The 16,744-nt window shown below is 31.3% G+C and overlaps 1 protein-coding gene across 1 annotated transcript in view; it reads right to left on the bottom strand.

Annotated features, from left to right (window-relative positions):
* The window catches only part of LOC149422995 (opioid-binding protein/cell adhesion molecule homolog), a 243,665-nt gene that overhangs the window by 6,823 nt on the left and 220,098 nt on the right, over positions 1–16,744 (bottom strand). The window contains exons 6-9 of the mRNA XM_089632414.1: positions 13,570–13,707; positions 4,230–4,379; positions 3,911–3,967; positions 1,982–2,041 (exon numbers count right to left, since the gene is read on the bottom strand). Of these exons, the coding sequence (XP_089488540.1) occupies positions 1,982–2,041; positions 3,911–3,967; positions 4,230–4,379; positions 13,570–13,707 (405 nt within the window). The remainder of the gene's footprint in view (positions 1–1,981; positions 2,042–3,910; positions 3,968–4,229; positions 4,380–13,569; positions 13,708–16,744) is intronic.

Genomic DNA, 16,744 nt, shown 5'->3' with positions numbered 1-16,744 from the left:
TGGCCAATGGCCTCCGCCAACACGTTGGTGACCGCAGCCTACCAGCACCAAGCGCCACTCCTGAGTGAACGCTTGGCCCAAGCGCATTCAAGACCACATCTGGCATAGTTTTCCTTATTTGTTAATTTATTATATCTACTATACAAAAAAATGTATATCTATACGGGACGTGTGGGATTGCACTAACCTCGCCACATTCTGGAATAAAATTATTATTATATCCATGTATATAGTTGTCATCTATTCATTTATCAACATGCAGCATTAAACTTTGGTAAAACATTAATTTATCAATGGTGTATTCCGACTAATTGCAAAATTGGGCATTTAGGAAAACACTGAAAAAGGTTGTTTAGGTATATTTTTTTGAAACTATTTACACAGATTATATTTTCGTAGCGATAATAATGGCCGTAGATAAATAAAGGCTGATATCAGCATTTTTATACAAAAACGTGATTTAAGCAGTTACTCAAATTTATTATTTAAAATAAATTTTAAATTGTGTAATTTGTACTAATGTTTATTCTAGTGTGAATATTATGCACAAATAAGGTGGTTTTTAACAAAGACGGTGCTATGCAATTTTTAATAGTTTTATTATTATTATGTACGTTTCCCTGCAATTTAATAGTATTGGTATTTTAGGTGCATAATAACAGTTTTAGTAGGTTCTCCTTAGTTTTTTTTTTCAACAAACAATTTTTCCTTCTCGTTGTCGTTATTTGTTGTCAGATATTGCGGTTATCAGGCAATTAACATCGATTGATTAATTAGCATTGGTAATCAAACTTCTTAAAGACTTTAAAATTGTGGGAATGCTTTCTGTACCGGCTGATATCCGATTCTGAATTTACTAAGAATATCTTTGTATCGGTCGTTGTAGGGTGCTTCTAAGAAGGGTTCTATGTAACCATGTAATAATCCAAATGAGATTTGGTTGAAACACGTTATCACCGATACATGAGTAAAGGGATATTGCAGGTAAACAATGCATGTGTCCTCATGATGGGGACCTCAAGGCCATTGGAATATTGATCAATGGGATTTATACAGATGAAAGAGAAACGAACATTGTGTTTCAGGGGTATAACAACATTAATTTTATTTGAAAACAGAGATTATGTGAGAACTGATTATCAAGGGTTTCCAGGGACTCTTTGTAAAAAAATAAGTTAAATTAATGTTAGGTACATATATTTAAATTGAACTTGTAATTGTTATAAATTATCATAAACAGTTATTATTCACAATTGCAAATTGAAAAAATCTCCCGAGAAAGAATAAATTACATCGACGGGAGTTGAACCCGCAGCCTTCTGACTGTCGGTCAGCTGCTGTAACCATTAAGCTAATTCGGCTTATTTTGAACCCGCCAAATAATTCAAAATGTAACTATTAGTATTTTTCTTTCAACAATTGTTGCTTATAACATTTAAAAAAATTGTTATCATATGATAATTTGTTATCATTTGTGCTATGCATAAAAACGTTGTGATTTTGAAAGGAAAAAAATTAAAAGTTAATTAAAGAAAAAAAAATAAATGCATCTACTATTTCAGAAATTTCATTAAAAAGTTCCATGAGTGAGTTCATCATTAATAAATAAAAATGTAAATGTTCGTTTATTCAAAATCTTAAATCTCCGAATGTTCTCCAACGATTGTTTTGAAATTTTGACACATCGTTGCATTCGAATACGCGTGTGTTTATATTCGTAAATATTTTTATTATATAGTCACCTGTGACAGGTAAAAATATGCTTTTTTTGAAAACGCTATCTGTTGGACAAAGTTGTTTTTTTTTAAATTCTCTATCTGCACAGACAGACTGCCCACAGAAACGCGTGGCGGGGTACAGCTAGTTTTATTAAATTAAATTAAAAAAGAGTTAAAACGAATTCGACTACATTTAAAACCCAACATTAATAATATCATTTGAAATACAGAATTAATTAAAAAGACTTTAATGTAGTACAAACCTTGGGAGCCGTTGCCAATATCGTTTGATTCCAAGGCGTTTGATGTCGTCCGATGTTTTCCTGAAATTAACAAAATTATTTTTCAGCCCACCGAAGCAGAGAACGGAGAAGAAGACGATGAAGTGCTGGAGTATTTCCAGAATTATTATTATTTGGCCTTCATAATATCGCCCGGAGATCGGGAATTTAAAAGCTAACTGAAAATAAACAGACACCTTAAGCAATATTTTGATACCGGGAACAATGTTTAATGCTGATATAAATAGTTTATGTACTTCTCTCTGAAAGGAAAAAGATTTATAATAATAATAAAACCAATTTTAACTTTATAGCGAGTGTTTTTTTTAAAAACCAGAGCTCTGGCGTCACAAAATAGTCACAAGTCAACTCTTTTCAGCTCGAAATGTAATTTACATATAGATCTATGGAGCATCGAAAGGTAAAATTATCTATACTATAAAAATAAATAAAAAATTCCAGAATAACTCTCAAAAGGTTACCTCTTGTATCAATATAAAATGTAGTGAAATTTATACGGCTTTTTCTGAGAGAAATTTTCAGGTCGTTGAAACTTTACAACATCGATTACCGTGAAAAATTAATTTAATGCACATGAAGTAAGACAAGATGCCACATTGTCTATTAACAGTTTTTCTGTTACAATGGTGTCCCAATTAGAACGTTGGATTTGATTTTATTTATTTCGTTATCATGTACAAATGCTTCGATTATGAAATAATAGTTGAATAAAATGTCAGACAAATTCAACCTAGCAAACTCTTGCTCTTTTGATGAAATTAAAGAAAACATCGTTGCATAACAATTATGGTTCGATTGTGAACACGTCGGATCTTCGCCATATTACTAACAAATTGTTGGTGACTATTTGGCATGGGACTTCCAAAAAACCCAAAGAAAGAAGATGCCTTGTATCATTTCACAAGATCTTCCTGGCTATTTTTTCTTGAAATCACATGATCAGAAAATTTCCGAAAGTATAAAATTCCGAATTTTTTTCAGAAAGAAGAAAAATAAGTAAAAAATTTCGTCTAAATTTACGAATTGTTTCAGCAAAACTTTATTTATTTTTATAATGGGTTTATTATAACGCTTTTTTCTATCGTGTAGTGTTCCATATTTACTAATTGCAAGATTGACAGATGACAAATAAATTTTTTAGAGCTGCCAATAAAAAATGTTTCAAAAAGGTGTGTTGCAACTCTTTTGAAACCTGATAGTAGTTATATATTGAAGCCGGATAGTAAAGGTTTTTCCAATAAGAGGTGTTATTTTGATATTCAATCGTAAAAGATCAATGGTTTCGTTGCTTGTGTGGCACGTAGCGCCGTCTTGTTGAAAGTAAACCTTGTCCAAATCAATACCATCCAATTCCGGCCATAAAAAAATCATTAATCATCTCTCGATAGCGCAATCCATTCACCGTAACTGTGGCTCCAGCCTCATTTTCGAAAAAGTAAGGTCCAACGACTCCGCCGGACCATAAACTGCACCAAAAAGTCACATGTTGAAGATGAAGAGGGTTTTCAACAAAAACTCTTGGGTTTTCCGAGCCCCAGATGCGACAATTTTGCTTGTTGACGAAGCCACCGAGGTGGAAATAGGCCTCATCACTCAAAATGATTTGCATTTGATTCACTCAAGTGAATTTTAATAATTTTGATGCGTTGTTGAAGTGTGTATTGTTCCATTTTTATTAATGACGTAGTTTTTACTTGTCAAATGTCAAAAAATGACTGCTTCAAAAGTAAAATCTACCGAAATAGCGGGCTATTCAAAATAACACCTGTTATTGGAAAACCATGTAGTCACATATTGAGGCCGGATTGAAGTAACACGCTGAAGCTCGATAGTAATTACACGTTGAAGCCGGATAATAGTTACATATTAGTAAAATTAAGATTTTCTCACCTTTTTTCACGTTTGTTTCTGTTTTGTTTTTCAGGTTTTGAGTTGATCTAGTGATGGCTGTGAATAGACAAGAAAAAACATTTTTTTAAATCGTAAAATCAGTTATAGAGCATGAAACTTAGGTTTGGGGTATAGCGTGCATTCAATCGTCAGTAATAATAATAAAACTATTTTAATAATTTGTATAGCGCCGGCTTGGTGAAAAATCTTCCCAAGGGCGCTTTATAATAAATTGTTCAACTGTAGTTAACCAGTCCGTTAACCGCTCGGTTGAACAAACCTTTATAAGTTATTTAATGAAATGTTTTAGGAGACTTACGGTATACTTTAATAGTGCCATCTGTATCGCCAAGGGAATTTTTCGACACACATTTGTAGGAGCCGAAATCCGCTGGTCCCATAGCCTTGATGGTCAATTTCATATGCATCTTGTACACGTTATCCAAAAAAACAGGTTCGTACTTGCTTCCTGAAATTAAAAAAAACACTCATGTCGTGATTTGAACTTTTGAAAGACGGGTAGGTACTAATTACCCGAGAAGCATACGTATGCAATTCCAAAATACGAAAAATATTCAAGAGAGCTGAAAAACTGCGTATGTAAATCTCTCGTTATTTCCACAAATATTTAAATAGATAGTTGAAAGAAATACTGTGTTTTTTCAATTACCTATAAAAAAATGTGGAAATAACTAGAGATTTGCTAAAAAAAACCATAATATTATGTATAATATATGTTACATTGTGCTTCTTACGCCTTTAAAATTTATTATTATTTGTGTAATTATTGTAAAATTATTATTTTTTTAAATTTGTTATTTTGTAAACCATGACGTAAGTTCATTATCACGCCCATGTAATGTTTTCTCCCTCCTACTTATCAATTATCAATTTGGTCATCTCTTTCATGTATTTTGTCTATGTCTAGTATATACTTTTTCATAATATGTCATATTCTGTATTAATATAAACACATTCTCTGTCTTAGTTTTTACTTATCAATAACATCCTGATGAAGCTTGACTGAAGCGAAACCGGTAAATGTGATAATTAATAAAAAAACTCGTGGTTAATAAACAAAGTGTTTAATTAAATAGTAAAAACATAAAGGTATTCGGCTCTCTTGAACATTTTGTGTTTTGGAGTTGGATCCTTATGCTTCTCGGGTACAGTTATATATTCTTATTATAATGTTTAAATGATTTGTATAGTTGATTGTCTTATTAGATTCTCCTTCTTCTTCTTCTTAGCAGACGGATTATAGCACTTCGGACAATATTGACAAAATTTTATGTTTGTTCTACCGAAATTTCAATTGGAAGTGTTCAGAAGAATTGACTTTTATGCTTTTGGCTACGGCAAAGAGAGACATTTAAAAGCTTGCCCAATAAGTTTACAGAGTTAACTTGTACCACACGAGATTCCGTAATTTTTATAATTCATTAATAATTTTTATAATTCATTTAATGGGCATTCCTAGAGAAAACCTAAATAACGATAACGTACTTTGTTCATTAAATTTAATAAAATTATCTGATAGCAGAATTATTTCCGATTCAACTAGTTTGTATAAAATTATTAATTCAATGTTTGATACCCCTGATTTATTATATGTAATCTCTTTTCATACTCCAAGCAGGTCGGTTACAAGACAGTACCTACCATATTATTGTAACAATTCTATATCAACGTTCCAATATCACACTCTTATGCGACGGATTCAACAGCTAGGAAACAAATACTACGATGTTGTTGATATATTTAGTACATCAATTTCAATATATAAGCATACCCTATTGAAGTTTTTTCATCAAGTAGTGGAATATTTTAATAAAGGTATTTAATTTGATATGACTAACACATAATAATTTTGTAAACTGAAACAGAAAAAAATATTTTGGATTTTTTATGTTTTGTGCCTGCATGCTGTGTAGATCAAGTTCAGTGATATTTTGACTTTATAGTTATTTTTCTGTAATTGTTTTAAATAGTCGCCTGCACTATTTTCATGTATAAAATCGTTAATATTTTTTATATATATGTATGTAAAAGCCTTAATAGACGTGAAATAAATAAATAATTCGTTCTTGAGCTTGGCTATAGAATGAATTGTCGGTTTTTTGTTTCTCCTCTCCTACAACATGAGTAACTGTAAAATTCTGATTCACTTCTTCCTTTCTCTAAAATACCATCCACAAAGCATCTTCAAAGACGAGGCTCAGAAGGTCCAAGGATTCTGTAAGATTCTGTATTTTCTCGAGAAGTCCATCAATTAATAATATTAATATTTGTTATTTTTTGTTGTTTTAAAAATAAAAACCTTCTGATGGAACTGTATTATGTAGTAAATAATTTAAAATATGGATCATGGAAGAGCCCATCAAGGTGTTTAAATGAATAAACTAATAAATAAATAAATGTAAAATATTCTTTATGTTATCATTTTACACGGAATTGATATTCTAATAGAATGTAGAAACAGTGACTTTACAACTACGGAAATGTGTGAATATGGGAATGGATTAAAAATTTAATCAATTTTCCTGTCCGGGTCCGTTAATACGTCATGTCGTTGTCAACGACGGAGCGCTGATTGGATTAAAATATATTCATATCGAGAAATCTTCCACTGTGGGTTTTAGTCACATTTTTTTTATTTTAGTTATTTAGCAGCACGTGAAATGAAAAAGTAAATCAATACGAATCTATTCAACTATACGAAAAAGTGGAAAACAACGCTGGAAAACATTACAAAGATATTACTAAAAATATACATAAGGGCTAAAATAGAAAAAAAAGTTATTCGTCTATTATTTATTTGTCTATTAACCCAAAGGTTAGGATAAAACCATAGTATATGAACTTTGAGGGGGGGGGGGGGGGGGGGGGGGGTTGTCAATCTGTTGGGAATCTGTCACAAAATAAGTCACGTATATGAAAAACGATTTAAATAATGAATTTGAAGTTATAATCAAGCGTTACAAATACCTACATTTTAATAAAGATGGGTTTAAATTGATTAATTAATGCGACGGTTGAGTTTTTTGAGACGGTTTGAGACATTTGAAACACACGTAAATACATTATTTTCAAGTGATGAAAGACGATTTCTGAATTCAGTTTTAATAGCCAAGCACAGACGATAAGCCCTTTTCGCTAGTAAGAAGTATCAAATGGAATTAATGTGTTCTAAGCATTCGTTATTAAGCTTTCATGTTCATGTCGTCGTGAAAGCCAAAACTTAGCTTTATATATCGACAAAAATTCTAATAGCACAGTTTTGTCAGCCGATTTTTTAATTAGTTGAGTCTTTCACATTCAACACATTACTTTCTTTTTATTAATGTAAAACTTTAAGATATGGTAAGAGGGCCAAAAGATTTATTACTTTATGTTTGGCTTTAAAGGAGGTCCCGACACTAAAATATTGAGAAACGATGCTCTACAAGTGTTCTCGATAGCTCAATGGCTTTGAGTTTAGAGCTTCATCCCACATTTAATTTGGTAAAATATTATTTTTTCACTGACAACATTTGTTTAATCTAAAATATATTAAAATTTTTAAAATTTATTTGTTATAACTAACTTCAGAAAAAATTTTATGCATAGATTTTTATTTATTTATTTATAATTATAAATTATAAATGCCCCTTATGGTTAAAAATCAGGGTTTTAATGTTTAATTAACAAAAATGAGATAAAAAGCTTTTTAAAAATTAGCACTACACATGGTGGATATATGTTGTATTTAGAAGCATATAACATATTATAAAAAAAATGAGAAAAATAAAAAAAAACCGGAAACTTGTTATAAATAGCAGGTTTAATTTGCAAGGGAATAATATTAATATAAACTATTGTTTAAGGAAATTTTTCACCTGTCTGAAATTTTTTTACCATGATGGGCTAAAACCGGTAACGGACAGAAATAAAGAAAAATTGACAAAATATTAAAAATCTTTCCGTATATATCAAAGAAATGGGTCTTCACCTTTTGATAAAAAATAAAGTTAATATATGATAAATGATGGTAGGCACGTAAGTTTACTGAAAAACTGATGAAATATTTGAATAAATTTGTTGGAGAAAAATCAGGTGAATACAACCTAGCTGTATTTTTCTTCACGCAAAAATTGTAATTTTTGTTCCAAGGAATTGGAACCAGTGATTTGATCACCAAATTGGCGCTACTTTATTAAATAAAATAAAAATGTATAGAAGGGAGACAGTTTAATTTCACAATGCGAGTGTGGAAATAAACAAGGTTGTAAAAATGTATTTGTGAAAATATTCTGTTGTCATTTTAATATTGAAGATACTTTAACCGAGATAAAAAATATACACTTAAAAGAATCTCTTTCTTTTTGAAATGATGTAGGCAGAGCGAATTTTTTTATATTTTATTTTTCTTAATGTATAAATTTATTGTATCGGCTTAATAATTATTATTGTTCAAAGGCGTATACCAAATTTTAATGAGGTTATGTTATTATTTTGTCTATTTCACATTTTGTCAAAGGATAAAACGATACGAATGGATTTTACATATATGTACTTACTACAATACTATAATTTGAATTATTTAATTTTAATTATGAAACAAACATTTTTATAAACAAACAAAATGTAGCAGTAACCAGACAAACTTTCAAGAGTTAAAAGTAAAAGTAATACATCGATAAAAGAATATTACAACGCATTTGATTTAAGTATAGATGTACGTAAAATGAATGTGTTATTTTCTTAAATAAAAAAAAATCCGTCTTTAAACAGTAAAGCAAATGTTTGCATTTAGACTAAAAGACAGGGAGGAGGGAAAAGATTTAGGAAAGGGGTAATTGTCTCTTAAGATCTAGAGTAAAAATATGTAAAACCCGTTAATGCAGGAACAATGTTCTTTGTAGTCTGAATTTTTATATAACATATTATGTCAAGAAACCCAAAAATGCATTTAATACTTATTTGGGCCACTTCTGAACAAGACCACGGTAAAACAGACACCATAACCTTTTTAGATTTACATGTTCCTCAAATGTATAATCTTCTCCGTAATATGTTGATGTATAACTGTTTTATGGAGAACATGAAGAAATAAATAATAAGTAATGTTTGCGAACTTATCCGGGTTTTGAACACACGATATCGAATCTAGCCACTATTAGGCATAGTGGTTGTAATTTACTCACAAATCAGGAAACTAACGATTCTGACGCGATTTTAATTCATTCTGTCGGAAATGAACTCAGTTCTACCGTTCCAGCCACTGGTTGCCTCTGGGAAGTCATTTCGTCACGATCGGACACGATCCGTCGCTGCGACGTGTGACGGCCATGCGACATGCCGCGACGCGACGCCCACGATTCATAAAATCTCACAAACTTAACGCTTCCAACTTGCAAATGCAAATGGTGGACTTAAAACCTTATCATGAATAGTTTAATTATTCAGGCTGCGAGAATAAGCCACTTGCATGAAGATTTTTAAAGTATTTTTGAAGTGAAACTTCTTTAGGCGCGTAATGGATTTTCGGGGACGGAGTAAAACCGAGTCAGAATCGACACGAAAATGCGGGTACCCCCACCACCGCTCACCGTTCACTGTCCCTCTCTCACCATATGCGCTTGTTGAGGTGGGGGAGCCGCTCACGAACGTTCTCTCTCTTCTCTTCTTTCCTCTCTCTCAGACACCAGCGAACTGCGCCACGCCAAGCATCAGCTGCTTGGTTAGTATACTGCGTCGTGAGTGTAATACGAGTGAAATACGTAATTGATTGTGGTTCATACGGTTAATTTGAAAATAGAGAGAGAGGAATAAATTAAATTTGAAAATAGAGAGAGAGGAATACTAGAAGTTTCACTTCTGTCTTGCGTAGGCTTGACACACCCACTTTTTTTTTAGTTTAGGAAGGGTATTTAATTCATACAGTATTTCATAAAAATTGAAACATTAGATTTTTTTTGATACCCATGAATGTGAAACCGTTTCCCAAATAAGTTAAACTATTTTCATCGACCTTCAAACAGAAAGAGAGTATTTTAAAATGTTTTTTTTTTTTAAATTGGCATTAAAACATTTAAACACGTATTGAACCACATATCATAGAGTTGAAGAGCGTAGAAATAAATCAAATTATTAAAGATTCGGTCAGTGGTTGAGTTGGCATCGCGTTTTGGTCCCACCAAGGCACAGTGTATTCAATTCCTCGGCTGGATAAGTCCTCCATCACAACACAAGCTACATTTTCCGCTTAGTGTGGTGGTAGTAGGAGATTTTCAAATATTGTCAGGTTATTCGTAACCCGGCAATTTTTGTCTTTTTATAAAAAAATGAAAAGATTAGCGTATAATTACACCATGATCAATGTAGTTAAAATAAAGTCGTTAATTCCATTGGTGGTTTTATATAATTAAACATGTAATTTTGAAGGCATACGCAGTTTTACTGTATTAGAAAAAAGTACATATCCAGTGATGTAAAAGTAGAAAAAAAACGAATTTGTTTATTTTATTAAAAATCGAGCCTTTTTGAAGGTTTTTTTTAGTAAAATTTCTCGTGATTTTGAAACATATTAAAAATGAGTGCAAGCGGCTCGTTATACGCGCGATCCCATTTGCAAGTGAGAAAAACGTTACACATTAATACAGTGAAATTCTCAGTCTAGTCACGAAAAAGGTGTATTCAATGAACTTTAAACGCTTTTACAAGTCGAGTAAAAGCGCATAAACAAAAACGTGACGCGCATTCTACTTATGTACATTATTTTAAGGTTTGCTCAAATGGCGGAAAAGGGGAGGTAAAAAAAACGCAGGACTGACGGGAGGACACTTAAACTTTTTAATGAAAAACAAATGAAGCATAGTGCAAACTGTTTCACGGGCTTGTTCTTTTTTCGAATTGGATATTAAGTTTGTTTGTTATTTGTACGCGCAATTAAATTCCGCCCTAAGCTTTGTTTAAAACGTTTTTAAATTGTGTATTACGGCACTTCATTAATCTCGTAATGTTATAAAATATATTTCATGGTAACTGTATTACAAAAACGAACAAACCGTTTTGCAAAATGTTAAAATGAGTTTGTATTAATTCTTCAGTGGGCGGATTATTATGCCTTCTACATAGGTGCATTTTAAAATTTCATATACCTAGATGTTTATTCTTTGTATTGTATTATTTTTTGTACCTATGGTAAAACGTATAACTAAGACATCTGACGATCTCTGTGGCAGAACACCTTGCCTCGGGCATAATATCTGTTTTGACTGTGCAAAATTATTAATCTTGTCGAATTCCGCTGCATGCTTAGTAAGCAAACAATATAAACAGCACATGGTTTAAACTTAATTACTACATGATATAGCTGTTTATGTAGTGGAAAATAGTAAATGATGCATTAACGTTCCAATTTTTCTCAATCAAAGTTACGTTTAAAGTTTAGAAAATACGCACAAATTATTAAAACAACCCAAACTAAACCCTTAAAATCTATTTCGTGCATGTTTACTTAAACCCCCGACTTACATAGTTATCTCCATCCGATATTTAAGTTGAAATCAAGTGTGGTTTTTTAAATAGCTTTTGCATGCAGCGGAATTCGACAAATTTTTCGTAAAATTAAATAATATATTGTAGATTGTTCTAGATTGAAAGCTAATTCCCGTATTACCAAGGTGAGAGGTTAGAATCGTTGCTTGAAATGATTTTAGCTATTTTTGGTTATAAGTTAAAAAAATAACAACTGTATTTCTGTAAAGTAATCGCACGTTTATAATAACACAGGTAAGGGATGGTTTGTAATTTCCTTGTTCAATAAACTCCTATAGCTATGAACTAACGTAATATATTTTCAGGTTCCTATTTCAAACATTAAAAGTAATATTTTTTTATTTAAATACTCACACACACACGCAAAGGTAAAGTTATATAATAGTTAGAGTGAGGGTAGCGTGTCAACTCTACCTACCTATTCAAAGATTTTTGTATATAAAAGAGTTACTTGATAATAATGGACATTTTGTAACATTTTTAAAATAATAATAAAACATTCATGGAAGAAAAATATATTTTTAAATTATAATGTTTTAGATTGCCTGCGATCAAAATGTATTTTGAAAAAAGACTTTAATAATAAATTTGTACCCTTGTTCTACTAGAAAAACAAATACAAATATTACTAACAAACGTATGACATACATTAAAAATTAATATGAAATCTTAGACGACATAAAATAAAACGAAAAACACAGCAAGTTAAAGTGGCAGACGAAGAAAGCAATTTTCTTGGAAGCGAGCGCGTAGACAGTAAGAGTGCGCAGAATAAAAAAATAAAGCCGTATGTAGTTTTCTAAATTATATAACAAATGTCGTGTGTACAGAAGAATCAGTAGTCGTGCTTGGATTCCTGTATCTAAAGTGCATAGAATAGGAAGGCATTCCGAATTCCATTCATTTAGATCTAGCATCTGAATGCCACTATCTAATTTAAATGAAAGATTCTATGTAAGTAAGTAATACATCGTTACTAGTTATTTACTTCATCTTCACCGTTCAAATAATTAAAAGTAGTTTAATTGTTTAAATAAATCTCATAGGTGCTGCGCACTCAGGCAGCTAGTAGATTCCCAAAGTTTGAAGGTCTACCGCTGTGGCGCCACTAGTATGTTTTGTATGAAACTAAGAAATATGATTGAAGGCATAGACTAAATTAGACTAGACACGGCATATTCATTTAAAAATAACCCAATCCAACACAATTTTGGTTTGGTTCGAAATGCAAAAATGCGAAATGGGCACTGTGCATTGCGTTATACCTTTTGTTGGTCTATTTTGCTTCTCAGCTATGCTGGGCAAGTTCATTTTTTCAATCACAAAAATAACCGAGTTCCAAATATTTAAATTTGAATTATATCCATATTACAACACCTCTGACAACAAATTCTCCGTGGTTTCGCTTACGAGTTTGAACGCTTGTACAAGGAGTTTAAACAGAGTTGGGTTGTTGAGTTCATCTCCATATTTGTGACGTACGCTACGTGACGTTATTTTTAAAATGAATTTAAATAGACAGGGCTAATCTAGTATAATACATCAATGATTGAAGGTCATATAGATGCTGATATTCATAACGCACCTAAGGAATTTGGCATTCATTTTTGGACTCGCTCTTGGATAGCGCGCGTATCATTCGAAGGGTGGATTTAAAAGTGTTAAATTATATTGCTTTTTAATTATCTTTTTTTATGGGAGTTCACTGCACAAACTCACTTTAGAGAACATCGCCACTGCTTGTGGGTCGTGGGCCTCCAGTTTCTAAACAGGGAGCCCCCAATATGTCAAGTGGGAAAGGGCTCCTGTACTGTGCAAAGGCCCCTGTGCATAAAGAGTTAATTAGAGTAAGAGCTACAGTCAGTAAAATTAACAATAGCGAAAACTCAATCAACTCATCAAAGAATTATTCTGTAATAATGATCAAGATATGCGAAGGGTGAATTATAACAGTTATAATATTACTTTAATTGGAAATGAATCAGTTGCATAAAACCGTAATGAAATGATTAAATTCCCGTTAATTGCCGATTCGTAAATACACAATAAAACGAGAAAGATCGTAACTAACTATTGGTAAATACATAAATAATTAGTCATTGAGATGGATGGCTTACCTTGCGGGACGATCTCTCCAGTTTCCCTGGTCCAATAATTTATAGATTTGGGATAAGCCTCGGAATGGCACTCCAAAGTCATTGGCAATCCTTCGACCGCTCCCACTAACTGATTCTGTATCCAGATCATCGGCGGGACTGTAATAAAATTGACCGAATTATCAATAAAACAGGTGGTAAAACCACTATTAAAATCCGACACACATAAACCTACAAATTTCACCGACCTCCTGAATTTATTCTGCAGATTTATAAAATAATAGTAGGAGGTGTAGGTATCCTCATTCCAATTTGACTTATTTCATGGCGGTGTTTTTCATTTTAATACAAATGATAATGTTTTTGCTGTAAATACAAAATCAGCCAGTAAAATACAAAGCTTTTTTACTGAAGGTAAAACTGTTTTCAAATTTCTTTTAAAACATTATTTTTATTTTTTTTACTAAGGATTGAACCTTCCTCCCCGGGAACAAAAGTTAATCACGCTAACAACTGCACCTGTTAGGTAGGACCGACATTTATTTCGTATTTTTACTGCTATAATGATATCCGAGTTCAGATATATGACATGTGTATATGTCCGCATGTGTATGTGAGATAGCCACCAATAGTTGATAGAATGCATTATCATCGACAAAAAGTCTATTTGCTAAGTTTCAGATCGATCGGATGTCGGGAAGTGGTTTAATTTCCGCTTCTATGCAATTATTCGTTACCGAAAACAAAAGAAAAAAAAATCATCTGGATGTATTAAAAAGAGACTTTCTTTGTTTCTACTTAAAAATCATAAACTGACAACAATAAAGTATTTATTTTTTGTGTAGAATATGGAGAAGATACGGAAACAAATATATATATTTATTATTTATTATATCCCAAAGACGGATTTACGCACGGACGCAATAAATCTAGCGGGACCTATATATATATAGGTTACGACAGTTTCAAAACTATGTTCATTGCTTAGTGTTGAAAATGGTCTAAGCACATCATTTTATGAATATATTTTATAATTATATACATATAAAATTATGTGCTAAGACCATTTTCAACATTACGTTACATTAACGTTTTTTTAAACTACCGTGCCACTGAGCGTTCGTAATTTATAGTTTCGAAATGAATATCTAATTTTATCAAAGATTTCTTTCGGATTTAAAACCATCAGGGGATTGATCATCAATTTATACAGAACCTTATCGGATGAACATTGTACAGAAACTTTTGTACCCCTGTGTTATACCGCCCACAAGTTTTTTGTTGTTGTTGTTTTTATATGACTTCTGTTTGCGACATTGCTATTCGACAAAAATACTCCCTTTCTGCTGGTAAAGTTGCAAAAATAAAACATTTCATCGTCACATCCGTCCCATGAATGGCTTTAATTATAAAGGGATCTCTTCCATGCCATGCACTCTGCATGCATGTTATTATATTGTGCCTACCTAATAATAATAAATTTATTTCACATAAAAATCATACAATAAAACATGCGGAACGTTGGACTAGCCAATTAGGAATGGATCCTGTTTTAGGCCAGTCAAATTGACAAGTTTAGTTCATATCATAATTTAACACTTAATATAAAAAAAACCGGTAAAGTAAATAACAACCAGAAAGTAGTAATAAAAAGACAGATCACAGCAGGAGTTGTAAGGTAGATGCACAATTTAAACATGCCGTATAATGTTTAGATATGTAACTTGTAGTCGAGAACATGCACGGGAAAACGTAACTGTATCTCAAATATTGAATGTAGGATAGAAGTTAAATTTGGTTTCATGTCACTTTTTTATAATTGTTCAGAGAAGAGGAATTTGAAAATTGTTCTTCACTAAGCCAGAACTGTAAATTAATTTTGCCAAAAAAATTAGTAATTTATTTGTATTTTATTGAACTTAAAATGGTACCTATTATGTGCAATTGTTATATAGTATATTACGTTCTAATACATATAAAATTACGTAAAACAAACAAAAAATGTATTTCAAGTTACAAACTACTTTACGTAAGAATTACAAACTGAACAAAATTACAAAAATAAAAAATTTCGCTTCACATATTTCGTTATGTCTTTATTTAAATTATTGTTATCATTATTATTATTATTTCTTTTAATTTTAGGAATGAGTTACTAAATTATTTGACTTTAAAAACATTTTTTTTTTATAATGGGTGTTTCCTCAGTTTGCCTTCTGAACGCAAAACAGCTGTCACGCGTAGTAATAATTATCTTTCAATTACTTTTTCATTAAATAAACTGTTTTTTGTGAATTAAATAGTAATAAAAGGTATTTAAATTTTTTTTTTAAATTGTACAAAACAAGATTTTTATGCAAAGCACAAAGGATAACAAATTATTATAAAAAATATTAGACCCTCAAAAAATTATTTGGGTGTTTATTATTTAAGACATTCATGTATTTTTTTTCGGATTATTTTTCCTATTTATATTGATGTTGCAGGCTAGTAATATATTTTAAAAATAATTAGGTATTTATTTAATTATTAAGAAATAATAAAATATAAAAAAAAATATAAATTAAGCTGAAATATAATTTTAAAAAAGTATTCACTATTCGAATAGTAGTACCCCATATACTGCAACGTAATTTTTAGTACGTAACACGCTTTTCGGCCGGCTTTGAGGGCCTGTTGCTACGATTCAAAAAGTTCTGTTCTCAACATGTTTTAATTAAAACAATACATTCAGTTTGCAAATAAAATTTTGCTGGAGACTACCCCATTTTCTTTATAGGTGTTATTCCACAAATGCTAGGTAAGCAAGCGATTCCACTTATCGCGCAAATAAAAAGATTCATATTTTATAATATTAATTTATATAATTACACGGTCAAATAAAACATAAAAGTAAAGACAACAAATGACCAAACCATCGTAAATGTATAAGAACTCTGATTGTCAATCTCTTTACAAGAAAAGCGAAAGCCATATTATTCCTCTCAAGGCTACGAGAAAACGTTTTTGTTAGAAATTTCTTCATTACTTTAGCCGATCGGTTTGGAGGCTTCGCTTTCTGAAAATGGAGGGTGATTTCAGAAAATGGAAAGATCATCCCCTTATATCACCTAACACATTATTACTCCCATTACATTTAGGTGATGGTGATAATCTTTGTCACCGTTTTGTCAAAAATGTGACATTTTTCGGTTTT

This window comes from Hesperophylax consimilis, chromosome 6 (assembly GCF_061612785.1).
Source record: "Hesperophylax consimilis isolate HC1 chromosome 6, BYU_Hcon_1.0, whole genome shotgun sequence".
Classification (NCBI taxonomy): domain Eukaryota; kingdom Metazoa; phylum Arthropoda; class Insecta; order Trichoptera; family Limnephilidae; genus Hesperophylax; species Hesperophylax consimilis.
This window is presented reverse-complemented; position numbering and strand designations above follow the sequence as displayed.